This window comes from Microplitis demolitor, chromosome 8 (assembly GCF_026212275.2).
Source record: "Microplitis demolitor isolate Queensland-Clemson2020A chromosome 8, iyMicDemo2.1a, whole genome shotgun sequence".
Taxonomy (NCBI): Eukaryota; Metazoa; Arthropoda; class Insecta; order Hymenoptera; family Braconidae; genus Microplitis; species Microplitis demolitor.
In genome coordinates, this window is record NC_068552.1 from 19,801,443 (window position 1) to 19,829,329 (window position 27,887).

Sequence of the window (27,887 nt, forward strand, 5' to 3'; positions counted from 1 at the left end):
GACGCACGCCATCCATCATCAGCTCGCACCGGATAGTTAAAAATTTATTATACGAACATTTGACAGTTCTGAAGAAAAACAATTTTATTTATTTACGCCCGTTGTTTTGACGCTTTTATTTTATTATTCATATGAATGTGATCGTTAAACAAAGTTATGAATTTATTTATTGAACTAACCACCGGAAAAAATTGGTAAGTTTTTCAATAATTTTTTTAAATTATCAACTTTTTTTTTCTACTTGATTTTAAAAGAAAAATTAAAAAAAACTTTAAATTAAAATTGATTTAGTGAGTCCAGTAGTAAAATCGAACTATTGGATGAAAATTAACTCGCTTGAGCATACAGGACTTTGAGAAGTCTGAGAGTGAGATATGTGCGTTAAAGGATGAGGGTTTGCCGGACTTAACGCGCATCATCTCCACTCCGATTGCTAGATTGCCTATACCACTTCTGATTAACCGGCACTCCTTGATCATACTGGAATTCCGATTACTTCATTTTATCCTGTTGCAATTTCTCACTAACGAGATGTACGATTTAATATTAACCAATAATTAGCTATTACAGTAATTTACTGTGATAATTGTTCAATTACTGTATTAAATTAACTATCAATTAATATTTGTTCATCCAGTTATCGAAGCTATCCACCAATAATTTTTTAAATTCATTCACAAATTTTACTATTTTTTTTTTCTTAAAAGAAGAAAATAAGAAAGTTAATTTTGTAAAATAGTAGTTTCGATATAAATTGTAATAGTTTATTTATTCAAATGACACCCTCTGTTAGAGAATAATTCAAAGTTAACAAATTTTTTTTTCATTCTTAAAATGAGTTCTCTTTTTTTTTTTTTTTTTTTTCATGAAGAACAAAGAAAATTAAGGCAGAAAATAGTATTCCCAAAGATAATTTCATCTCTCTCTGCACATTCTCTGTGTCTTATCTTTTTTACTAAAAATAAATTTAATTTAATAGGAACTGAATAATTAACAAACGGATAGAATTTAAAAATATAAAATTTATAGATAGAATCTAAAGTTTAATAATGAAAAACCCAAGAGATTTCGCAGTATCAAATAAAGATACACATTCATTTAACCACTGAAAATAAAATATACAAATATTTTTTTTTATTTTATTTTATTTACCCATAGAATGTTAGCATATAAATGAAGCCAATTTGTCGACTGAATTACCAGACCCGCAAACCGGATAAGCGATAGTCATTTGCAGTTTATTTTATTAAAAAAGTGATATATAGATCGTTAATAACAAGTATTAGTAAATAAAAATTTTAATAGTTACATCTGTTATGTATCAACTTAAAAATCAATGTACCGTAACTCGACGCTTACGTCAATATTACGAACCCACGATTGCGAACTGTGGATTTAATGATCGGGAATAGTATCCTGCAGTGTCAGATCATTTAGCTTGGTCTTATCAGCTATTTTCGCTCTCGGTATATATAGACATATATATAAACTACTATACTATAACAATAAACAACTTAATTTGCTTTATCATACATCGTATTGTGTATTTCCCCCTTATGAACTATTAACGATTATTGAAATTGTTTTATCTGCTCACCCGGAAGTATCACGTCAATGATATCATTGAGCAAAGGTTTAATGTCTCTATTATTTTGGGTGTGGATAAATGATTATTAATAAATACGACTGTTACTTAATTGGACTAATTATATTAATACAGATATAGTTATAGTTATAGTTCTATTATTAATCTGTCAAGCGTAACAATTTAATGGTCTATATGTACACACAGATATATGTATGTAGATATTGTTGGCAGCTAATAAATATCATTTCGTAAACTAAGCGAGTATAGATTGATTATACTAAATAGTATGTCGCATATGAAAGCCACACTCGCAGTTGACATTACGCATGGAATCGCAATTGATAATACGTACATATGTATATATATATGACCAATCCCCGTAGTTTCCCTCTCTTGCGCTATTTATCTTCTCGATGCTGCTCATCTGCTTTTCAACGATATTTCCAACCGACTCAACGCATTTCGCATCAAGTCACGTCCGTTCGAGTTTAATTTAACGTCATAGAAAAATCAATCTAGTTGTTAGTAATAAAAAAAGTACGAAAAAATAAATTACACTAATCAGAATATTCAATTTATTGCCACAGTATCGGTTTTTTTTTGTATTCAGATAACATAATTTCAAATTATTGATTTATGATGAAGAAAAATAGTTTATGTCCTCAGATGAGATTTCGAATGATTTTTTACCGAAATTTATGAACATTGGATTTTATAATTAAAAATTATGGTAAAGTAGGTGACTGGTCGATTAGTTAATAATTTATTTATTATTACTGGTAATTTTACATGAATTTTGAGTTGATGGTCTCTGCAATTATCATTAGGCGCCCTAATGTATTGGGCTAATGTACTCGAATAAACCCCAGGTCTATTCCTGGCGGATGTACTGTATTTAGTTCGCTTATTAGTCTATAGAAAGTAACGGCAACTATGAACAAAACGATGTATATTTGTCTTTAAATGCGATATTTATATCGCAAATTGTTGCGACTATAACTTTTTATTACTCGTAAGGGCAAAAATATTTTATTTTAAATTAATTAAAATTAAATAATCAAATTATATTGCACTTTTTTTTCATCTATGCTTTCTATGATCATTAAATACCCGCGAACCAGGCATAAAAATTTCGAAATAGGGCACGAAAATGATCCAAAAATTTTAGATATTTTTTTATCCTGTAATTTTTGCAAGTAGTGTATTATAATAAATTAATGAATGTAATTAAATACTATAAAATAGTATCGAAAAATCGAGTATACTTGATAGGTTGTTTGTTTGCGTAACATGATAAAAGTTTATGTCAATAAATATGATAAGTTTGCATGGATGAACTCTAGGCTACGTAGTTGAGAATAATCTTTAAAATAAGATTTAAAATTTGAAATTATAATTCCGGTAATCTATATTCCGTATTTGTTTAAAGTATTAAAAGATCGAAGTTTATTCGGGTGGAAACTTTAGTCGCGATCCCTTCTCTTTGGAAATGGAAATTTTCTTACAATTCGAGAGTTGAGAAGATGATATAATAGTTGGATAAGATTAAGCGCTAAATGGTTTATAATGAAAATTCAATTTACTTTTGAAAGTATTATGAAATTTAATATTAAGTAGAATAATAATCTTTTTTTTTTAGTAAATTGTCTTTTAAATTATTCTATAAAAAATGTAATAGAAAATTCATGTGGGTGAAAAATGAAAGAAGAAAAGTTTTGTTGCATTAAAAATTTATTTTTAATACTTCCACATACTCTATTACCTTGAACTTTTGAATCTCTTTTTTTTTTGTCAAATAACTTTTAGAATGACGTGTATATTTTTTTTTTAAATTATTGAATTCTCTTAGGAATTTATATCCAAAAAAATTTTTGATTTTATCGAAACAAGAAGAAAATACTTTATTCTATCATCACTGTCACGTTGTTATTAACAAACCACTAATTTTTATAAAATTGAACTCCAGTTACTTTATAAACAAGTGAATTATTGTTCGAAATATAGGGCAAAGATTTTGAAATTAATTAAAATTTTTTTTGAAAACTTGATGTTTGCGTTAAAAAACGTATTCACAAGCTTTTGTGCGTTTCATCTCTATTTCATTGTATATAAATTATATGTTCAATGGAAATAATATCCCCCACAGAGCGTGTGCGTGAAATAATTGAATTTTTTATTTATATCGTTTCCATGGTGAAAGTCAATATTACCGTTTTATTATTTTATGATAGTGTATAAAAGGCAGTCAGTTTGCCACGGAAAACCCTTTGCCCTCGTATCTAAAAAATTTAATTAGTATCATTTTACTTCATTATTATTTTTACTAAAATTCGTTGATTCAGTGATGGAGTAGACATCGTTATTTGAACACTGTTTGGGTACATCAGGAAACCTTGATAAAGTGTATGAACTATCACCTCGATCGACAGAAATACTTCCTTTGCTTCTCAAATTTATTGATCAATTCTCATCCTAGCGTATTTGAAGAGATTACATGAAAAGAAAGAAAACCAATCAAATACTATGTTATGTTGAAAATAACTCTACACAATACAAACGTTTTTTGTTCTTTATGATGCCCTCTAGAAAAAGAAACAGCAAAAGTCCAACGAAAAAGTTTATTTTTGACCTATGACGCCGTGTCAGGCCAGAGAGGATCATCGAGGATCAGGAAGGATGACGGCTGTGCATTTCTATGGAAAGTGGCATGTAACTTTTTTTCCGTCGGGGATAACTTCACACAACAGTAACATTTTTTGTTTATTTTAAAGCCTTCTAGTTGAAAAAAATTCTATCTTCCAAAAAGTAGAAGAAAATTAAATGACTTATTGAAGACAGGAACATTCTAAAAATAATAATAATTCATTCGAATTGAAATTATCACAAAATCTAATATTATGTTTTTGTCATATTAATTTAATCTTTAATTTCAGTAATTGAATTTACATATACACTTTGAGGAGTATACGAAAACTCATTTATATTAAGTGTTATGTCAACAATCTTACACAAGCTCTTAAGCATGCTCTACGTTGTTTTTATCCTTAAAAGCTATACTATGAAACAACAATTTCTAAACTTAACTTCACTCCTCAACAATGCCAAGAAAGTGTCACCAGTATAATTTTCCGTCATACTTTAATAAAACTCTTAAAATCACACATATATTTCTTAACCTTTTACATGAACAATCTAAAATCTTTTTGTTTTGTGATTGATCACGCAGCTCTCGACAAACTTTCTATCCATAAATAAATATACCCTTTACTCAGAGCATTGTTTTATTTTTTATAGAAAGTGTACAAAAGCACAAAAAAAAAAAAGAAAAAAAAAGAAAATTGCTATTCAAGACAACAGTATGATTACATTTACTCACTTCAAGGTCGACAGAATGATAAAATCGCACAAGTTTGAGGAAGTTATTGTCGGCAATTTAAACGGCGTTGTAAGTAAGAGAGAAACATCTTCCGGGTGAGATACTGTTGAACGTAACTCATCAACATGTTGAATAATGCTCTAAACATCGTTTTTAACTGCGGGTCTGCGGGTAAAACATAAACATTAAGAAACGTGTACAGCATAAGTATTTAACATATATACCTTTATATCATTTACTGTTTATTTAAAATATCGGTGAGATAATTGCCAAGCTTTTCCATCTTTTATTTATCATTTTGAAATATCCTTTGCAAGTGTTTTCAGTTAAAAATTTTTACCACTCTCCATCCTGGCTTTTATCTCTACCCACGGGAAAAAAAGTTATTAACGAAATTAAATAACTTAAAAAGCTTTAGTTGGATAACTCAAAAATGCGATAAAAAGGGAAAAAATTTTTTGCCCCGCTTTTTATCAGCGTATACGCGATTGACCTGCTTCAGGTTCTGAAAGCCCGTCGGGCAACTTCTTGTTTGCTATATGTCAATTCTGAAGCTACTAACAGTTGGTTAAGTATAGTTACCCGGTTTTCAGGCCTCAATGAATTCGATTAAACTTTGCTTCACCCTCGAGGGTATTCTCCGCACGTATGTATAAACTCTCTCATTTATCATGGATTATTTTTTAAATTAATTAACTTACATATTTTATAATTCACAGACGTACTGCTTTTTAATTACATTTTTTTGGGCCGGTAGTAAGAGCTCATGTAATATTTGCAAATCATTTTTTACATCAATTTTCAGTATTGATTTTATTGGTGTATATATATATATATTTTTAAATGAGTAGTTTGTTTTTACTAAATGTAATTAAGAAGCGACAAGGACTTTTGCGAGGATAATCCGTTTGACCAAAGCTTGACTAGACTACTTGTCTATCCGAAATTTATCCACGACACAAGAAATATATAACTGCATGCACTTTATCTTGTCTTGCGCATGTCGTTTTTTATTTTTTCTCGGACACTATTTGTTGTCACTTCTTTATTTTCCTTGTTCTTCATTTTCTCGGGTTCTTTTCGATACTTTTCACTGCATTGGAGCCGACAAATAATAAAAAAATAAAATTTAAGATTGAGAATATAAAGGTGTGAAATACGTTATTTCCGATAAAATCCCTCGGGATTTTTGATACAGCTGTCAGCGAATTATCTATCCCTACGTATATATTTCGCATTTACTCTCTTGACTGCGGGATTATCGTACATTTTTTTTACATTGCGATTTGAAAATTCTGTAGTTCATGCTTCGTCAAATTCCCCTCATATTATCCTGGGAATTTCGATAATCTCATTCACATTTCCTTTTTTTTTATGTCACTATTATTTTATTCGATTAGATTATTTCAAAAATTTTGGATTATTAAGTCAATCAATCATCGAATGTCCGCGTGGGTTCAATAAAAGCCATGATGATTATAAATTATTAAATTCACTGCACATTTTTGATTATAATCTTCTCAGTCAATTCTATACATATTTAACTAGCTCTAGAGTGACGTCTATATATGATAGAATTAAAAATAAATTGTATTTATATTTAAACTTCATGCCATTGTCAGGTTTATTCTAAAATACTCAGCAGAAATTTTTTTTATTTCATTCATTAGCAAAAAAAAAAAAAAAAAAAAAAAAAAAAAAAAAAAAAAAAAAAATAGATAAAGCAAATAAATAAATTGAGTAACCTGGTTATGTAACCTTGTCAATTTTATTTTTAGCTTAAATATACATATTTTTTTTTTGCGTAATGCTTTAATTTTTTTTTTAACCTCGTTCTGAAAATCTCTGAAAGCTGAAATGAGAATAAAGAGCAGGCAGAAAATGTAAAAGGACTAATGGAATCAGTTTTTATTCTATGTTGACAAAGACCACTGGTATTTGCTTAGTCACAAGAGATGGTGGTTGTTATAATACTTTATACACTACTGAAAACGATTATCACCCTGTTCCTTCTATATACACAAAGATATTTACACAAAAACTTTACGCGCTCATAAATTTAATTATAATTATTCAAACATACTTTTCGTCTTTGTTTGCTTTGTCAAAATTGTCTTAAATCATTATGACGTTTTTTGGTTTTTTCCATGCAGTTGAAAATTATAAGGGTTAAAAGTTCTCGGCAAAAAACAGAGTGAAATTCATATATGCTTTCAATTCATTATGAAAAATAAAAAAATATCACCATTTAAAAGAAGTTTTATTGTATTAAATTTCACGTGATATCCATTGCGACATTTTTCAAAAAATAAATTTAATGATATTCATTTTTTCTTTTTTGGAGACGGAAAAAGCATAGAAGATTTGAATTCAAATAACGTCGCTCAAAAAATATATTTTAAAATTTGTATCTTGATAATCTTTCAACGCAGTTTGTTTAGTTTATATATTATATGATGTTGATCCTTTTTTTCATTTTTGTCCTATTTACTTGTATTAAATATTCATTGTTCTAGCAAACATATCTTATATTTTTCTATTTTAATATATTTCAATGAATGCCGAGTGTCACCCGTGGGATTTCAGTTAAAAACGTTACGAAAAAGGTCATTTCCGTAGAGAATAATTCACTAATATATTCATTGCAATTTTTATCAAAAAGACACATGTTTCACACGAATAAAAAATTTATCTTCATATATAATGCACCAGTCGATATGTATATAAAATCTCGACTCCTTTGTTGGAAAACGAGAACGATAACTTTTTCTTATATATTATCATAAAAAGATTTATTTATTATTAGATATTTGAGTCTTGCGGAAATTCTTTGTGGAATATTAATTTCAAAATATATCCTTTGATGTTTTTATACTTCATATAAAATAATAATATTAATAACAACATTTATAACTTTAATATCATACAATTTTGCTGTTTATATTTTGTGTATAATGTTTTATGTGCTCAAGCTATAGTGAACTTTAAATGAAACCAAATAATGCAAATGTGCAGAAAACAACATAATAGTAAGCAGGATAAAAACGCGTAGGTGCAAATGAACCGCGTAGTTAAACATCATCATTTAAAACGATGTGTCGTTTAATTTGATTTTAATGTCATTCAAGAATGGCGCCACACTGACCAAGGACATTTTTATACCCTTCATCATCGAACCTTATTATATATATGTATGTATATTGTGTAGGCGTTGTAATAGCCATCTCTTATTTGGCGCTTGAGAACCACATAAATTTTATCTCAACCACTAGTCATCTAAAAGAAAATTATGCCAAGAATGTTTCAAAAAAGTTCACAAAAATGAATTTCAAAATTTGATACAATTCAGAACTTTGAGGTGATCATTTTTCGGATTTCAAAAACATTCAAAAGTAAAAAAAATTTCAAAACTCAAAGTTCGAAATAGGTCCAAATTTCGAAGTTTACGGTTATGAACCTTTTTGGAAAAATTTTATAAAGATTTTTTTTTACACGAGTAGAAAAATAATGTTTATCTAACTATTCATATATACTTAGAAGTTTTGAATATAAAAAATAATGTTATGGGTCAATAATCGCTTAAAAAACGACAATAGAAAAATTTGGAGATATGCGGGTTCATTATAGTTCTTTTATTCACTCGGATATTTTTGTGCGATAAGATAGTTATCATATTCATCCGGGTGGTTTGAGTACTTTTTACAAGTTTTCTCATTTAATTTTACCAGAATTACTTTGTTTATCTGATTTGATATTATTGTTATAACAATACATTACATTACTTCGCAACTGGTGTATAGTAATTAAAGTTGTAGTGTAATTTAGCTCCGTCTGATAATGAACTTTCTTGTGAGACATATATTCACAATTAGTTTGAGCTTAAGTTTCTGTATATAGCTTGGTCCATTATCATCATCCCCTAAAACTCAGTCGCTCTATTTACTCAATCCCTTTTCGGTTGCGCGCCATTTCCTATCCAATCCGCTATTGTTTTTTATTATGTATTAACTTTGAAATAATAATGTGATACAGTTTGGATAATGAATCGATTCCAACCCTCGGATTCAAAGTACGGCAAGGGATAATGGGGTCAAAAAGGGGATCAAAATTTAAATTACAGGGTAGTTGAAGAAAGTTGACAGTAGTTTGCTTACGCTCTAATTAACACGGTCTAAATTTGAACAGATTGCAAGTAATATCTATGAATCAAAAGGCAATTGGCCAATACTGCGCAGAACTTCTTTATTTATAATCTTATAAAAATTCAAAGTATCAGCGCACTTTGCTTGTATATTTTACTTTAGGATCTCGATGACAGCCGATAAGTGAAGCTTTTATCATAAAATTTAATTACAGGAATGTTTAAAAATATGAAGTAACCCAAAAAATGAAAGACTAGCATTACAACGAGAGTATTTTAAAAATTTATGAGTTATGTTATGATTCAAAGTTATTGCGATCTATAAATTCCTCTAGTTATGATTTTTTGAATAGATAAAAAATCTGCACAGAGATATTGTATTTTTTTCTCAAGTTACTTTAATATTTTATTTAATTAATTAATAAATGGGGCAAAATATTGAATACCTTTAGTTGCACCCTTATAAATTATGTTAAGCGCAAATATCATAATTAAGTAATTATTATATGAGAATCATAGTTTTAGCAGTTGCTTAAGGCAAGTACAATATCTAGTAATCCGTCGTGAAGTTTCCACTTGAGTAAGCTGCATATATATACATATATATGTATAAACGCCAGTGTAATTCGTAGTAGTGAGACCGCAAATTAATTTAGTACAGCTACGCGTTAAAAAGATAAGAAAATTTATATTTAAGTAATATAAAAATATAAGAAACCTTTGCTGTATGTATGAAGCTTGATTACTGAAATTTCATTAAAACTTAATCATATTAACAATGAAATACAATAAAAGTAGTAGTATAACACGAAAAAAATTTTACAGACATTTATAGAGCATCGCGCTACAAAAATCTTTTTTCTTTCACATTTATTATAAATTAAATGAACTAGAATAAAGCCATTAAATAATACAAGTATTTTGAGAATAAATGGAGCTTCTCTGACGCACAAGGTTACTGTAATTGACAGTAAATGCTAGTTAATGTTATTTGTTGCGAAAATTTAAACAATTGTATTTATGGATTTTCCAAAAATTACATAAAATATTTGAAACGTCTATTGAATTGAAAAGTGGCTTTATTTATTGTCATGGTTACAGTACGATTATATTGAGGATTTTTTACACTACGTGAGTATAATTTAATGTGGAAATCCCATTTTGGTCGCAAAACTTCACAACCAGCCGTTTAGATTTCTTATAAACCCGCACGTTAAACTTTGACGAAGGTATTTCCGCAAAAGCCGTTCGGTCGTCAAGCTAGGGAATTACTTTGGAATTCTTATGTATAAAATATATATACAACGTCAAAATTTATCAAAACTTAAACTTGTAAATTATTTAACTTTACCTTCACTCCCGTCTTTTCATACCTGTATCTATTTTGATAGCCGTCTATTCATCGATAATATCATAACTTATTATTGCAGCCTTGACATATATGTGCCATCATCAATAAAAACAATATTTAAGTTCAATATGATTCAATGTTTTTGGGTGTCGGAATTCGGATAGACATTTTTAAGCTGAGTCCAAACATTTAGCCATCCATCAATTTCTGTCCTATATATAAAATAACCCAATGAAAATAACGGGGTGAGAAATGAATTATTAGCTATTATACTTATAATATTATAATTTTAATCTCGATTGTCCTTTGTTATTATTTATAGATTAAGTTCCGGTAACCTTCACCTTTGAAATAATAAAATATATGATTAATTAAATAAAAAATTACTAATAACCTTGATATATATATTTTTTTTCCAGTAAACTATGTGACACATTAATTAAACAGGATGTTAGAAATTCTCGTGTTACATCTGATTACACAAGCCGACGAGTAACCGTGAAGCGATATATAAAAAAAATCGATTGCACCAGTACTGTTTTCCGTCAAGCTAACTATCTTTTTTTTTTCAATATAGTTTTTATATTATGAAAAAGAAGCACGTTTGGAACTATTATACGTGGAGAGAAAATTTAATAATATGTGGTTGTATTAATGGACATAATAGTTGAGTTTTCCGTGTGATTTTTATTTTATGAGCAAGTATATATAAAGTAATAAAAAAAGGATGCAGGAAAAAGAAATATATGAGGTAAGTCGAGGGTAAAAGATACGGCGTGCGTATAAAAGCTTCCGTGTCTTGTTTTATCTCTTATTCACTCTCGGCTGCTTCATCTCGGCTGCTTAGCTCGTAGTTCTGTTCCACCTTAGGCATTCTGCTAATTGGACAAACTAAACCTTGCAACTCAAAGGTTCGTGTACATTTCCTGAAATACTACGTGCACTTCAGATGTTCGTTATGTCAACGAAGTTTTGACCCGACTGGGCTTTATACTTTGATCTCTAAACGGCGGCGTTAATTTACACAAATACTTGGAAAAAAATAATTCCTTAGCGTAAGAAATATTTTGCATTATGAATTTTAAAACGAAAATTTTTCGCGCCAAGAAATTTTTTTTTTTAAATGTTAAAATATGTTAACAGACATTTTTATGATTGATGCTATCGATAACCAGCGGTAAATAATTTTAATTATTTTCTGCGGTTTGCACTTTTTTGGAGTTATTTGTTTTTTGTTATTAATAAAACTGCTCAACTATTACGAATTACTCGGCATGTTTTAATTAAATTATCAGCTGAATAAATATTTTTATATGCTTTTGTATCATAACAAAAAAATTTTTTGCTTTTACTGTAAACGGAAATCTGACGAATTACATTTTGCACAACTCGTTAAAATTTTGTATACTTCAATTTGAAAAGCCCATGGATTTGTATGAATAATAAATTTTTTTTACTTATTTATGGGAAAATATAAAGAGGCGAAAATAAGAGCAAAAAAAAATTAAATGAAAACAAATGTATGAAGGAGTGTTATCATAATTAAGTCTGCTGGTCGTTTACTGAATATAGGGTAATTAAAAAATAACAAGTCCACAGCAGAATAGTTGTTTATATTAACTCGCGTTTAAATTATACCGTTTGTATGATATATGCTATGATCTAGAGAGAAAAATATATACAAAAAGACTTAACAGTATCAGGTTCCTCCTGGGGCACTCAGATGACATTGCATGGTTTATTCTTATCTCAGACAAAAGAAATGGGTCATTAAATTGTTAGTTCTGGTTGTATTGATTCTTTATCAGACTATGGTTTAAACCCCAGATTATTATTTAGACCCGTAAATATTGCAGACGTTACTTTGTATTTTTTTGTACTAGAGACTCTTGTATTGGACTAAGAGCTTAATGCTTTCGATCATTTTTTTTTTTTTATAGATCTCATAATCCCACATCTATATCTAAAATTATTATAGAGTATTTTTTCAACAATCATGGATAATACTTTGGCGTTTTTTCTTTTTTGTATCAATAATCAATCATTTTATTGACAACCTAATATTGCTAATAATAGGATTGTAAGATTGTAGACTGACATGAAACTATTCCATTACTAAGTTTATGTATCTTACGAGGTCTTTCAAACAAAAAATATTTAAAAATATTCCAAATGTATGTCTAACAGGCAAAAAATAACAATATGATACAGATATTTTCAATTTATATACAATCCAATTCGTTTACGGAGCCCGAAATTTTTTACAACTGAATAAATTTTTTTTTCACAATAAAATTTCAAAGTGAAAAAAGTAATAACTATTAGTCGAAATTAAAGTTGGATTCGATGTAATAAAAATAAATCGCTCTCAATTGATTAAAAATAGATTGATGTTAATATTTAAATAGTCTGGACGTATAAAAAATGGATCGAAGTTGATAATTTATGGACGTCAATTGATTTTATTAATATTCCCATACAACAAGTGTTTGTATTGGTGGTGTTTTTTTTATTTTTCCATTTTTTTGAAGACTGTATTTAGGTCATATTCATATACATATGAACATGTGTGTACATTATTACCTTTGGGCTAAACAACATACATGAGTAGACGTCGGGCTTTCGTGTTATTGCGCATCAGCTGGAAAAATAGTTTACCATGCGAAGATCAAGCCTCTGCTCGCCTATTTTCCGAGAGGTATATTATATAATCTCGAAATTGTGTAAGGTCAGCGATGCGAATAAAACCAGGATTAAAATTTCACTGTAGTATAGCGTCGATGAATATATAAATGATGAACTGAGGTGCCTTTTCAAACATAAATTGATATATATGTACTACATGCCACTATACACTATGAATATGTACATATATACAGAACTACTTGAAAAGTAACAGGAAGATTTAATAAATTTTCGTTTATATTGCAGAGATGATCAAACTGCAAATTTATAAACGTGAACTCATTACTTCAACATGAGTTATATACTTTATGAAGTGCCCGTAAATACTTTAATGAACTTCAATATTAAAGATAACCTAAAAGCTGAATATTTTTAAGTTACCACAATTTTTTTTTTTTTTTCGAATTAAAGTTTTAATGAAAAATGTCAAAGTTTGAAATTAATTAAGCGGCAAAAAAACTTGGTGATCTCAAGTGCAAGAAATTTCTTGTTACTTTTATCTGTTCATCAAAGATAAAGAGCAAATGAAAAAAATTAACCGAGCCCAAAGGATCACGTTTAGAGAAGCACCAAAAAACAGCGGAAAAGTATAAAATAGGATAAAAAATTAGGGAAAAAAATGATGAATGGATGGAAAGCCGTGTCAGAGATTTTTTATGTCTATGAAAGGAGAAAAGAGAGCTTTCAACGACATTCTCAGTGACGTGTATGACTTGTCGTCAGCAGCATGAGCAAATTATCGGGAGGATTTCGATAGAATGTATGAAATGGTGCGGACTGACTTTGCCAGCTTTCAATCATCGTTAAAAATTTTTTTCATTTTTTGCGATACTTGAAACGTCAGAGAAAAAATTTTTTTTACTGGGCAAAGTGAAAAATTGAATTATTATCGAGAATTTATGGTGAAGATCCGTTACCCCAACGTCCTATTTTCGTCGGTACGTTAAACAATTCGGTGATGAGGAGAAAAAATGTATTATAGTCAATTGATTCTGCGTATATCTCATTCTATTAGAATAATGTGTTGAGATAAAAAAAAATACATATATACTATACAGAATAGGAATTGCTATTTCTCTTTTCTTTGGTTCGAAGCTTTGTGCAAAAGGTTCAAAGTAAAGTTGAAATGAATTCCGGGTTTCGATCGCTGATAAGAAATCTTTTGTTTTATTTATACAGCCCATGAAAATTTATTTATATGCATTGGAATTCAAATCAAATACAAGAGAATTTTATTTACTTGCAATAATATCACATATATTGCAGTAATGAAAAGATAATCGTTAAAAAAAATGGAAATAGGAAACGTCAAAGTCATAAATGGTTGACTTGTTAAATGATGCGTTCCGATAATGCATGACGTGCGTGAAAACTCAGCGACGTGTTGTTCTGTAATACATTACCCCGTGTTATATAAGGTTTGATGCAAATTTACTTCATGTCCAGTCTCTGTACAGAACATTAGAGATCAAGGCCGTAATGGATGTACGTCTGCAACAATCGAGATCAAGTTTAAAGGTCGACCAGTAGATAAAAATAACTTTTTCATTACTATATCACCTAGAAAAAAAATTATTTTTAATTTATATGAGCGAAACAAATATATCTATGTTTTTTAAATTTGCTATTAACTTTTTTTTTAAATTCGTTATTTCCGATAACTGGAAAATCGTAGTTTAACCACCTTATATATTTCCTCCAGGCATTTACTTCCTCTTTCAATTGGATTCGATGTAGGTTTTACGATTCTTGAAATACCTGGCAGAAATGCCGAAGAAAAGTAAATAACAAAAGTAAATAAATTGAAGGTAAATTATGTTGTTTGTTTTTTATTTTTTATAATAATGATAGAAATCAATTTTTAATTTATTTTAACAAATACAGTTTTCTACTGAAAGAACTTTTTGCGGGAAAATAATTACAATTTGAATAAAAAAAGTAAAACAAGTAATTTAAATGCATTGAAAATAATTACTTAGAAATTTATAATTAAAGTTAATATCATTTTCGTTATCTTAAAAAAACATTTCTCTGTAATTTTTAGCAAGGGAGTAGGGACAGACATTAGCTGGTTTTGCTGAGATAAGGAAGCCAACTAAAACGTTAGCAATCACACTATTATATGGAGAGCAGAGTGTACTGGCTAATGTCATTTGGTGGTTATAGCCAGACGAGGGTAGATGACGGGATGAGAAGAAAGTATGATACGTGACGAAGGAAGTTGAGAGAAGAGAAAGACATAAATGGAGAGGCACATTAGCGGCGAAACTGCTTGCCAGTTTGATAGGAACAAATGAAACAAGAGACCACTTTACTCCTGTATATGATGGCATTGACGTCGACAAAGGCTGACGACCTCATCTTATCTCCGTTATTCAAGTTAATTCCACTTTTCCAGCTGTCTTTGTACCGCAATGAACCTTAATCGCACTACCTCACGGCAATATGTAAATCGACTCAAAAATCGATATGCAAATTTATAATAACCTGAGCACGAATCCTCTTTTCCTGTGTATGCTACTCGGTAGTTATTCGATAGAGCTTTTATTTCATCCACAATTAAATTATATTACTGTCAGTTTTTACACGACTCTTTTTAGGAGAGGAAGTGCTTGAGAAAATAAAGGAAATCTCACTTGTAACGGATTTTTTACTACGACATTTTTTGTGTATTCACGGAGAATAAGCCCTTAGTGATGACAGAACTACCTTCCAATAAGCTTTTATCAAGATAAATTGCTCTCAGGCTTTTGACCTGACAAAACTCAAATAAATACTACAAGTGATTATATCTCATTCTATGTCACTTAACTCGTTAATTAACTTACAACTGGTTCTTTATGTGCTTTTTTTTGTACATCTACTTGATAAAAAATTTTTATTCTTGAAATGCTTATATGGAAAATAAAAGTTATCTTTTGCATTTACATAGAACAGTGTCGACAAAAAAAAGTAAAAGAAATGAAGTAGGTAAAAGAGGTTTAATTTAATAAGGAAAAAAGATAAGAGAGTCAACTTTAATATTATTACCAAGAGGAGAAATTTCCTTGGAGTAAATTGTAGAAGCTCTTGTCCAAGACTCTCTAACAAGTCGCCAGGTCATGGAGAACACAAGAAACTTGGTCGTTCACTTTAGCCAATACTTATAAGTAGAGGTGATTATGCATACATATTTATATTTTTAAAGTAAAATAATTTAACACTGAGTTTGCAAGTTTTTACAAAACAAACTTATAAAAATTTTTTTATATCTGCGATATGAAAACACGCTGGGCTGATTATGAATTCAACATTGTCAGCATCATAACAATTTTCGTAAGCAATTCTCGCTTGTCATCTTTAGTAAAACGTGGACGCTGACATAACAGTATTTTTTTTTTTATTAAAAAAAATTAATAACTACGCGATAAAAGTTGTGTAATCATAAATTATGTATTTATTTCTCAGATAAAATTACAGTATTTACAATGGTATTAATTTAAAAATAATAAGAAACTGATAAAGATGCCTGGAAAAGAGGTAAATACTCTTGGGCAGGATTCAACAGAGGATCAATATCCTGGTGGAGTGCTGGTATGCAGGATTTACCGCTTCGCGCTTGAAGGGGACAAAAACGAAATGACGGATGTAAGTAGCAGCAATGAAAAGTAGTTTGGCACGTGGAGACTGAATGACGCCCCATTGTACATTGAGAATGAGCAAGAAAGAAAGTCCAAGAGACGAGCTTTAAGCGTCGCGGCGCCGACCTTGGGCCGCTGCACTTGGGCACGAAGGCCACGGTCGCCGTTGATGGGACCGCGTGTGCAGAGGATGCCGGCGATCGATTTTAACTGCAATTCAACTAAACTCAAAGTCACCCAGACACTTAAAAAACTTATATTTTTTCCGCATCCACTAATAATGTCCACAACACGTTACTCTGAATTATTATGATTGCTCAATATAAAAAAGTATATAAATATCATGTGAAGACTTGGATAGTGAAAAATAAAAATGTAATTTACTCATCAAAATATTTATGCGAAAAGATATATGACAGCGAGTTTAAAATTTATTATTACAGCAATAAATAAAATAAATATAAAATTCAAGTAATATTTTTGTCGTGTGCCAGAACAAGAGTCATAGGAATATTTTTGATTCCGAGCTGCAATATCGTATGTACTCTCTGGAACCCAAGAGAATTTACCAGGCACTTGGCAAGCTGCCCATTTGACCCCTTTCTCTTGGATTTCAGCATTCCCAGCGTCTGTATATTGCGCGTGTTCATATATATATGCATGACTTTCCGAGTATTGCACTTCGCGATTCAACGAAATGTATAACATTAATATGTAGACATAAACTACAACTGGCAAACGTACTTATACATATATATGTATATGTATATGTATATGTATGTGTATTTGTACAAGTACGACTTTAACATACACTGGTGAGGGTCACGGTCATCCCCTTCTCTCCTTCAACTTTAGTTTACCGACCGGCGTTTTCTGCGATTCTCAACCCCTGTTCAACCCTTTAGCGAGTCTTCGACTCTGCTGTGCTTACGTGTGTTGAATTCTGCACTACGTCTAAAAGTATAAAAGTAAATTAAGAGTTTATTAGAATGTTTTTGTGATAGCGTACGTGCAGTACTACACTCACACAACGATCTTCACATCCTATGTACACACATATAAAAAGATTTATTCCACTGCGCCTAGGAAACTTTCAGTGTAACTACTTCTCCGCAACAAAGTCGACTTAGTGATTGCCTTGTTAAAGTATTCCCATCGGAGTTAACGTGTGATTGAACCTCTACGTCACACACAGACTCTCTTTGTTACCATTATCAAAATCCTGGCAAACAAAATGCGTCTACATTAAAGTCCATTTATATCTAATTCAGATCTCGGATTCAGCAATTCCCACTCTCGACACGTACTATCACACTTTATTACTCTTCTCTTCATCCTTGTTGTTTTCTTGTTTTTACTCTATTCATGTACATACACTTGGGATCAAATTAAAAATATATACAGCGACAGTACGTATGCACCGGATGTTGACACCAGATGCGTCATGTGATTTCTCACTGCGGATCCATGCCTCGGTGACAAATCCCGTCGAAATGAGCCAGGTGACGTTCCTCCTCATTTAATTTCCTGCCGCCGCAAGATTTATTTTTAAATTGCTTTAGCCACACTAACTTATGTATATTTAATACATAGTCCTTCAACCTCGATCCATGTATTTATATATATATGTCAACCTACATATATGTATGCATGCATATGTTAAGTGAATGCAGGTTTCAAATCTCCAATAATTGCATTCAACACAAACAAGAGAATTTTTAATTTCAAACCCGTAAAAACAAATTGGAAGTTTACTGGCGAGAGCTATTTATGTGATAAGGATAAATTAATTGTGGATGCATGAGTTGGAGGGTAATTTGAATATTCATGTCCCTCAGGTGATGGAAATGCCATACAGCTCACGAGCTTGGCATCAACCCATCTATTGCACATTCATTCGGCAACAAGTACCACTACATCAAATATATATATTTACTTCTCGGTATTTTAATTCCAAAATATCCAGTTATTTTTTATTTTTACATTTCATTTCGCAATTAGATTTCACATGTCATATGACGCTAAAAATGAATTTGGTAAATTTTTACATATTCAGGCAATGGCTCATTTTGTCATTTACTAGTAATTTTAAAAATAAGCTTCCGTAAAAAAAATAGCCGCCCTATTTCACTAACAATGACATCGTATTTTTTTTTTATAAATATAACCAGTGAATTTTTCCGGTTACTTAGTTACCATTCCACCGAAACAAACAGCGACTTTTATTGATTAAACTAGTGATATAATTTAACTAATCTCCCTAGTGATAAAAATCAACTGATCCAATTACTGAGTATTAATTAATTTCTCTGTTAAGTGATTTACATTTAGCTTGGAAAATTGGTAATATACTGGTTCATTTTTCGAAAGCAGAGTGATAAAAAAAATAATTTACGTCAATGTCAGTTTTAAAATTCCATTTAATATAAAATTAAATCAATAATTAATTACTACTTCTCTAGTTAATTTATTATTTATTGTCTGTAGGGAAAACTACGCTCGTATCTGTTTCATTCATACTTAATGTACACTTCGTGGATAGTCACGGAGCGGGTAATTTGAGCGCGGAAAATCTTAGACTTTGAATAAGAAATTTTTGTAATTATTTATAGCAGCGATAAAAAAAATAATAAATGAAGAAAAGAGAACAAAGAATCACATAAATAAATCTGTTTTTTTTTTTTTTTTAATTTTCTATAAAATAGCTCGATTTTTCTAGGTTATAAAATTTCTACATGTAACTTGTCGTCTTTCTCACTCGACGAACTACCTCATGCATTTTTAAAAACCATTAATGTGTGCACTAAAAGACAGCTAAAAACCGTATACTCTGTAATTAAAGGATAATACAATAATCTTCTTTACTGCATCTTTATTGAATTAACTCTTTTATGAAGCTTTTTACTTATTAACTCCTGTCCCCTTCCATTTAGTTCATTCACTAGAAAATGTAAATAAAAAAAATGAAAATAAATTCTTGTTAAATATTTAAGCGTAAAAGGCACTTGTCCTAGTAATTTTTACTTCAAACTCTGATGCGCATTGCACCCAAGTTATTTAATTTCTCTGCAAACTTTTTTCTGCACTAGTTTTTAATATTCATCAACTTTTGAAAACTCTTGATAATTTACAGAGAAATTTAAAAAAAAATCCTGCGTGTTAACAAAATTGTTAGTTACATCCGGAATAAATCTCGTGGAAATGAAACTTTACGAGTACTGAAGTATTTCTAAAATTTTTTTTATTGCCTCGTAGAAAAAAAAAATGAGGAAAGCACTTGGAAAAAAAGTCATTAGAGAGCTGACCGCGAAAAAAAACCAAGAGATTTGACCACTAATATTTTCTTTTTTCGTTATTTGTTTCAGGCCACTGCAAAATGGAGTCCAGTGAGTGGCATTTCGTTTGTACGATGTAGTATAAGCGCCAGTAAACCAGTGTAAACAACTTAACACAAGATCCTGAAGCAGTAGTATCAGCAATAGCTCCAAGCAGGTGGTGTGCAAGTAGACGAAAGCAGTTGACACGGATCGAGGGTCGTTAGTGGTAAAGTGACGATGCCTTGGTTACTTCCGGACAAGACTTGACCACCATCTGCACATACATATATTGTCAAGTGTTTCTCGTGAGAATAACAGCGAGTGTCCCCAGACTCTCCTTGAATTCTGTACCATGTCTAGCTTGACGTCGACCTCCATCTCGAGCACAGTGGCAGGCCAAATAACAAGCACCCTCCTGCCAACAGTGACCAAGATTGACGCAATAAGGGATGACTCAAGTTCTCTGTCTGTTGTTCTCGCTTTCTCAATTGTTTTTGTTCTCGCTCCCGTGACCATCACCAGCAACACCATGATTCTAGCCGCCTTCTACAGATACAAGAGACTCAGGACCGCCTCAAATTGCTTACTAGCTTCTCTCGCGGTCAGTGACTTCGGGGTGAGTATCTTCCTTTCTCCCTCGAGAAATCGATCTTCCCTAGTATCTCCAACGAGAAGATACAACCTTAGAGACCTCGTGAATTTATTATTAAATGCTGTGATAAATTTCACGACATGTCGTCTTGTGGAATATGTGAGAGATGAATTTTAAAAATATAAATACATTTTATATATTCAACAGGTCGGAGTATTCATACCTTTTGGTGTCCACATGGAGCTGTCAGGTATCCCCGAGACCGGGGTTTCAAGTCTCCGTATTATTCCATACTGCATCGTTATCACTCTGTGCAGTGTCAGCGTCCTCGTCACTGTTGCAATAGCTGTCGATCGGCTTACATCACTTGCTCAACCACTTCGTTACAAAAATATCATTACTCACAGCAGCGTCGAGAAATATATCGCTGTCTTCTGGGTCTACGCTATCGTCGTCGGACTATCGCCACTCATTTATGCACACATTATGGGTTTCACCCCAACCAATAGGTATATAGATTTTAAAAAAAGAGTTTTACTTTTTCTAAACCCTGGAGCGATATATTATTATCTATGATGTATGGTTTGAAAATTTGAATAGATTAACGATGAATAACCTTCATTGGAGCTATTATCTACCGTGCATGATTAAGTGCACAGCTCTACAATGTCCGGTTGTGCATGAATCCACACGATTTTGTGCACGGTATAGGAAATAACATGAATTTAATTTATTGATCAATATTTTAGATGTTATCGCATTAATTATCATTATTAATGTCATTTATATACATGTACCTAAAAATAAAAATATGAAAAATGATTAAAAACACACATACACGTGGGTGGAGAGTAGCTTCCTAGGATCTGATAAAAACTCGACTTTTAAAAATCGGACCGAAACTAGTAACTTCCCTTTTTTTTTTAAATTTTAAATTTTTAGCGGGAAGTTCAAAATTCTTTTTTTTATTATTAATATATTTTATATTCTGCAGTAAAATATAATAATTCATAACTTTTGAAATAGATTTGAGTTGAAAAGTCCGGGTTATTAATATCGATATACGTTACGGTGACATTGAAAAATAAAAATCTGATCAACAATGGACAAAGAGTGAAAATAAAAATAAAAAATGATATTAAGGTGATTTATTGTAAGAATGTATAGATGACGCAGTTTGGACAAAAATTTGATCGTCATAAATTGCAAAGTCATTCAACCGTTTTAACTTTAATGTGAGATTTGGTGGTCATGGTCGTGGTCGTGGTCTTGGTCTTGGTCTAACTTACGCTCGGCCCTGGTTTACTCTCCCAAGGCAAAATCCGTTCATTAATCGTTTTTCTCAGACAAAGTCCAGCCACTCCATCAATCTCTTAAAGTTATGTGACTTTAACAAACAATATCATTCTTTACAAATCTATAAAAAATTTTATATTATTTTCTTTTATACTTTGTCTATTTACCTTCATCCCTTTTTCTTTCGTACACCATATTGTCCGTTCAATATTGGAATCTTCCAAGTTCGTTACGACAAATAGATTTTACTGTCCAGAATACTTGGGTGACGAAAGAAATCTCGCAGTTTTTTTTATTTTACATATTTTCAATTGTCCCTTTGTTATAAAATAGAGAGAAAGAGAAAAAAAAAATATGACTAGAAGTAGAAGTAAAATCATTTTTTCATAGAAAAAACTTGTGGATGAAGAGAAAAAATATGAAAGTTTCCTGTGAAGTAGTCAAAAAAAAAAAATAATAATAATAATAATAATATTCGTTTACACCCTTTTCTGCTGCCGACTCTTTATATTTATACATATATACATATACTCAATTCCAATTACATTTTACGTTCTATTTTTGTGCTACGCCGTACTAATGATGATAATATTCGATTCACTCTACATAAATATGACCTCGTTAACTTGCTTCTTTTCACCGTCTCTCTCTTATTTTTATCTGTATTTTTCTTTATCAAACCAAGCGAGTAAAAAAAATATAAAAAATAAAATAAAACATTTGAATTGATCAATAGAAAAAAAGAGAATAAAATATCCATATTCACACCAACTTTGTTGAATTTCAATGACAATTTTTTAGTTTATTATTTTTGTTAAATTTTATATAACTCCTTTGTTGCAGTGGGAGTTGTCGTTTCGGAGCAGCGGTACAACCACCCGTGCGTGTATTTCTAGTGGTAGCAGTTTGGGCGCCAAGTGCATTCGTTTTGCTCGGCTGTTATATTTATGTCTACCTCGTTGCACGTGCACACGCCCGAGCAATCTACACCGTCGAGCTGTCATTCAGACATCAAACCCAGACACTGGCACTGCCGCGTTATGGTCAAACTTTAGCGGTGACTGTTGGAGCTTTTCTCATTCTCTGGCTGCCTTTTCAGGTAAAAATACTATCCGTTATTTACGCTTTTAATTATTTTCATTTATATTTTATCTCTTAAAAGCTTAAGCTGCTTTAGGTAAAAAAAATCAGAGTAGAAAATTAATTGCCAGTGGCAGGGAAGTGCCTGACCGTACGACTAGTGATCTACTTGCTTACTATGCTGCAAGAACTTGCATTATATATAAGTTGTATTGAATACATTAGCATGTTTATCACGTAGTTTAGACATGACAGTACGTAAATTCGATGTATTCGTACTTAAACTTTGCTACAGGAACTAAAGTAAGCGTAGAAGCGAGAGAGAGGAGAGAATTACTTGATTTCTATACCTAGTAAAATATATAACAGAGTACGAACAGAATTACAAAGCGACAAGCCAACGGTAACCAAGTTTTCTTCCCTCGACATCATCTCGAGGGAAAGTTTCCATGGATTCTTGATCGCCTCACTATAAAAATAAAATGGCTGAAACTTTTTTAAAGTTTGAGTAGTCTCACCTTGGCTATGAAACTTTAGTGGATCCAATGAATTATTTGTCACAATTATTCTTTTCCATTAATTTTTTTTTTCGCTTTCTCTTCTTGCTATTATAAAGTATATATATCTACAACTAAAAAAAAAAAAAAAAAAAAAAAAAAAAAACGGAATTTGACGATTACCGGTGATTTAAATTCCCCGTTGAACTGACCTGGTTTCAGCACTTGGACAAAGTTAAATTCTTTTGCTGAAGGAATGAAAGGCATATTGAGGCCAGCTGGTGCATTATTTCAGTCGCTTCTGTCTGTACCTTCTTTATATTGTTTATTTATCTGTAGATATCATGCGGTTTATCCGGCGGCTATTCACTGCCCTGTAATTTAATAATATCTGTCAAAGGATCCTGATGCCGCTTTAATTTAATTTGAGAAACAACTGTCTCATACATATGGTTTCCATTTATTAATAGAATTATACATATATTCATACATTTTAATTTAATAAATATTAAATAAATTAATGAAATAATTTAAATTTGTGATATTTTTCAGGCTTGCATGCTGCTTGATGTATTTTGTGGTACTCGTATCTTGTCGGAGTGGTCAGTTGTGTGGCTCGGACTCCCGATTCTAGCTCACAGCGGCGTAAATCCCTGGATCTATGCTTTTCATCACGGCGAAATGCGTGTAGCAGCTGGGAAAATAGCCGAGGACGTAGTGACCCTCTTTGGCATTCATCCAAGTCGGTACGGATGCTCACCAGTCGGCCGTGGTGGTTCTAATCTCGAGCTTGCTGCGGTAAACAAGAGCCACGAGGATCGACGACCGCCTGTTGAGGATTGCTTCGCAGCAAAACAACAAAATAATTTTTATCCTGTAAAGGACAAACGCTCGGAGACGACGAGTAATAATGTTGAGATTTCTCCCGAGGGCAATGATTCGGGTAAGCGCTTTTCCCAGTATGAGTCGGTCGTCGATGTAATCGAAGAGGATGTTCACGACCTTGCTAAAATGCTCGGGGCTGATTTTGCTATTGATAGATGTCATGTGATAGATACCAATCATAATGTAGATAAAATAAAAAATCTTAAATATTTACTTGATCCGACTTTTAATAAAATACGTCATTTACGTAAATTGAATCACAAACCGATGGTGTGCTGTGGCAAACATCAACGAAATAACCAGGGAAATAATTTGAATCAATTTAAATTCATTTCGTATCAGAACTTGAAAAGTGATATAAATAGTCGAAGAACGCTCAAACTAAACGCTTTGTCAGATCCTACGCTGAATGTAGACACACCATACCGCGACAACGTGGATCTGGGTGAAGGACTTCACAAAGACACATTACTACGCTTTAATCAACGAAGAGACTCCGGTCTGGCCTCTATGTCCGATTCTAACATCAAAGCTATTAATCTTGTCAAGTCACACAGTCATCGGGTTGTGGTGCCTGAGTGTCATCGGTACTCTGTTCAAAGCCTAGATCACTCCCGGTGTCTTATTCAATCTCGTAAGCCAGACAGAAAAACGTCTCGGGACTTAAACCCCGTAAAAACCAGGAGTGAGATTGCTGCGAAATGGCGGCAGGCGGCATCAAAACAGCTTACTGTCACCGCAAATAAACTTACAAGCTTCTTCCACCCGGAACACCATCGGCTCTACAATTTTCGTGGTTCACAGCAGACTAGTACTGCATCAACATCATCATCTTCACATCTACAAGCACCACAGAAAAACTTGGATAGCCTGAGGCACTCCGAGTCCATCAGTTGTGGAATTGAAAGATCAACTTGCTCAAAATTACTAGAGCCCGCAAGACTTACAAGTACATTAACTGTTCCTATTATTCACTCAGAACCGCCAAGTCCGCAAGTTGACTTTCCTCCTTTAGCAGCATTAAGGGAAGAAGAGTCTGCGGATGACATGGAAGCAGTCCGGTATCCTCAAACAAGACGTGGCAGCTCAAAGAGCCCAGTAAGACACTCAGATCCCTTTCCTTATGTTTTGCTTAACATCGAAGACTTTGATAGAAAAATAAGTCCCGATGTCTCTAGTCATACCTTAAGATCAATAGATCCGGACGAACTGATTGCAGCTTTATCTAAAACGTCACAGTCTCCCGAATTACGGCGATCAAGTACTAATCTTTTTCCCGAACATGATTCTACGAGATTTAGCTCACGAAGACCCTCGGACTTACGATGGTCAGAAGCTTCCAGAAGTCAGGAGATTATTTCTAATATAAACGAACACCAAAAGTCACCCTCCTCATACTCCGTTAATAATTATCAGACTTGTAACAGCGGGAGTGATTTGAATGACGTAACTTGTCTGGATTCATTTATGTGTCCCGACCCACTGAGTTCATCCCTGCGTGAGTCTTTTTTTGAAGCACCGTCTAATCCAGACTCTGATGTTTTTACGTCACTAGAAGACACTGAAATAAAAGAATCAACGCCGGATCCACGACGCTGGATCCTCCCTCCTGTTCACTCCTCAGTGTCTTCAGTTAATAATAAAATTTTAAATAATAATAATAATCATAATAACCATAATAACAGTAGCAACAAACGACCAGAAAATGAATCACATCAAAGTAAATCAACAGAGTCGGTAATGTTTAGGTGTCGGCATGCTATTTTAAGGCTGCAGATGATGGGCCACAGAGGGAAAATTTGTCTCAATACTAGCAAAGATTTAATAATAAATGGGTCGAAAAAAAATGTGAAATTAGCGCCACTTGCTACACCCACGCCCATTGACATTTGTTCACCCTCTGTCGAGATTAAGGGCTCACCTGGTATCGGTGTTAGAGTATGAATCTGCCTAGGGAGATTAATTATTTAATCTTAGATGGATTTAAAATTGTACAAATAAATATTAATAATAATAATAATAATAATAATAATAATAGTAGTAACATCATCGACGTCAATTTATTACTACTGAGACGAAGATGGAATTATCAAATAATAAAATATATAAAATCAAAAATTATTTGTTCGATGGTCGTGATTTGTCGCGTCGTGTGTAGTTTTTGAAATAATATAGAGACTTAATTAAAAGGAGAGACAGAATTGATAAGTAATTTTTTAAAGATTGTGGTATGGATTGAAATCGAGTCAGCAAAAAATATCCAATATATTGATGACCGATTACTGTGATAGAAATTTTATGAGAAATGATTGTTGTACCTGTATAAAAATAAAACAAATAATATATATGTGTATGTATATATATTATGTATATTTACTGTAAGATAATTAATAATAATTTTTTCATCAATAATTTATTTATTGTGCCAATTTGAGCGAATTCAATTGCCAAAGCTTTGATTGCGACAGTTGAATACATATATTTGTAATTAAGAGTTTTAAAAATAAATGAAGAAAAATAATTAAGGACCAAAATTAACTCGAATAGTTGTAGCTCAAATTAATAAAAATTAAGAATTTTCATTACAACTCTATTTTTTTTCATTTTTTCAAAAAATAAAATCATTATTGCAAACAATGCGCTTGTACATGGCAAAAAAATTTATAAATGTAATGCAAATGTTTCCTCAAAAATTAAAAAGCTGTTTGTAAAATAGATTTTTAGTATGATATAAATAAATATAATAATTTCAAAATTAATGTATATCAAATGCCAATTAAAAAATGTAACAGAGCTACTTTTTATACGTATAAGCAAAGCACGTGTATGTACTTTCTCATATATGATCAGTTACCTGTCAAAACTCACGTACCTCTATATAGAATTTTTAGTATTTCTGATACTAAAATTCTATAGCAACTGCGTCCGATACTCACAATAAAGTTAATAAAAATGAGAATGAAACAATACCAAAGGAATCCATAATTAAATTACAGATACAGATACATTCATATCCATATATATTTTTATGAAAAAGCTTATATTTCCTCTGTAAAAATCTAAAATATTCATCGGTTATTCTTATATAAAAAAGTTCAATTTATTATTACGTGAAATCAAAAAGTCAATAAAGAAAACTATAACATCAATGTTTGTTTTATTTATTAATATTACTACCATTGAATTGTAAAGCAAACAAAATCAAATAAACGTTTTTGTTTATTTTATTTGATTGGTTTTTTTTTAATATTATTTGATGGAACCAAATTTTCACAGCCGAGTTAATTTCATTTCAAACTCGATAATAGACGGAGTGTTTTTATAAATCTGCACCAGGTCTGTGGAGCGGTGGTATTTTGGCCCGAGGTCATTAGAAAAATTTAAAAAAGGTATTCAAAAACTTTTGACTTGAAATTTAAAATTATTTTTAATTAAAATTCTAAATCATTGATGACTTGC

At 31.4% G+C, this 27,887-nt stretch overlaps 1 protein-coding gene across 1 annotated transcript; it reads left to right on the forward strand.

Annotated features, from left to right (window-relative positions):
• Positions 1-27,537, forward strand: LOC103576752 (uncharacterized). The gene is made up of 5 exons (XM_014443213.2): positions 1-194; positions 20,127-20,694; positions 20,878-21,179; positions 22,810-23,065; positions 24,096-27,537. Exons 2-5 carry the CDS (start codon positions 20,431-20,433, stop codon positions 26,370-26,372), a joined length of 3,099 nt encoding a protein of 1,032 aa, XP_014298699.1. The 5' UTR covers positions 1-194; positions 20,127-20,430; the 3' UTR covers positions 26,373-27,537.
• The last annotated feature ends 350 nt before the right edge of the window (positions 27,538-27,887 follow it).

Coding starts and splice junctions, on each gene's coding strand:
- LOC103576752 (XM_014443213.2), top strand. CDS start 20,431: ATGTCTAGCTTGACGTCGACCTCCATCTCGAGCACAGTGGCAGGCCAA. Junction 21,180..22,809: donor GGTTTCACCCCAACCAATAG/GTATATAGATTT, acceptor CCTTTGTTGCAG/TGGGAGTTGTCGTTTCGGAG. Junction 23,066..24,095: donor TTCTCTGGCTGCCTTTTCAG/GTAAAAATACTA, acceptor GATATTTTTCAG/GCTTGCATGCTGCTTGATGT.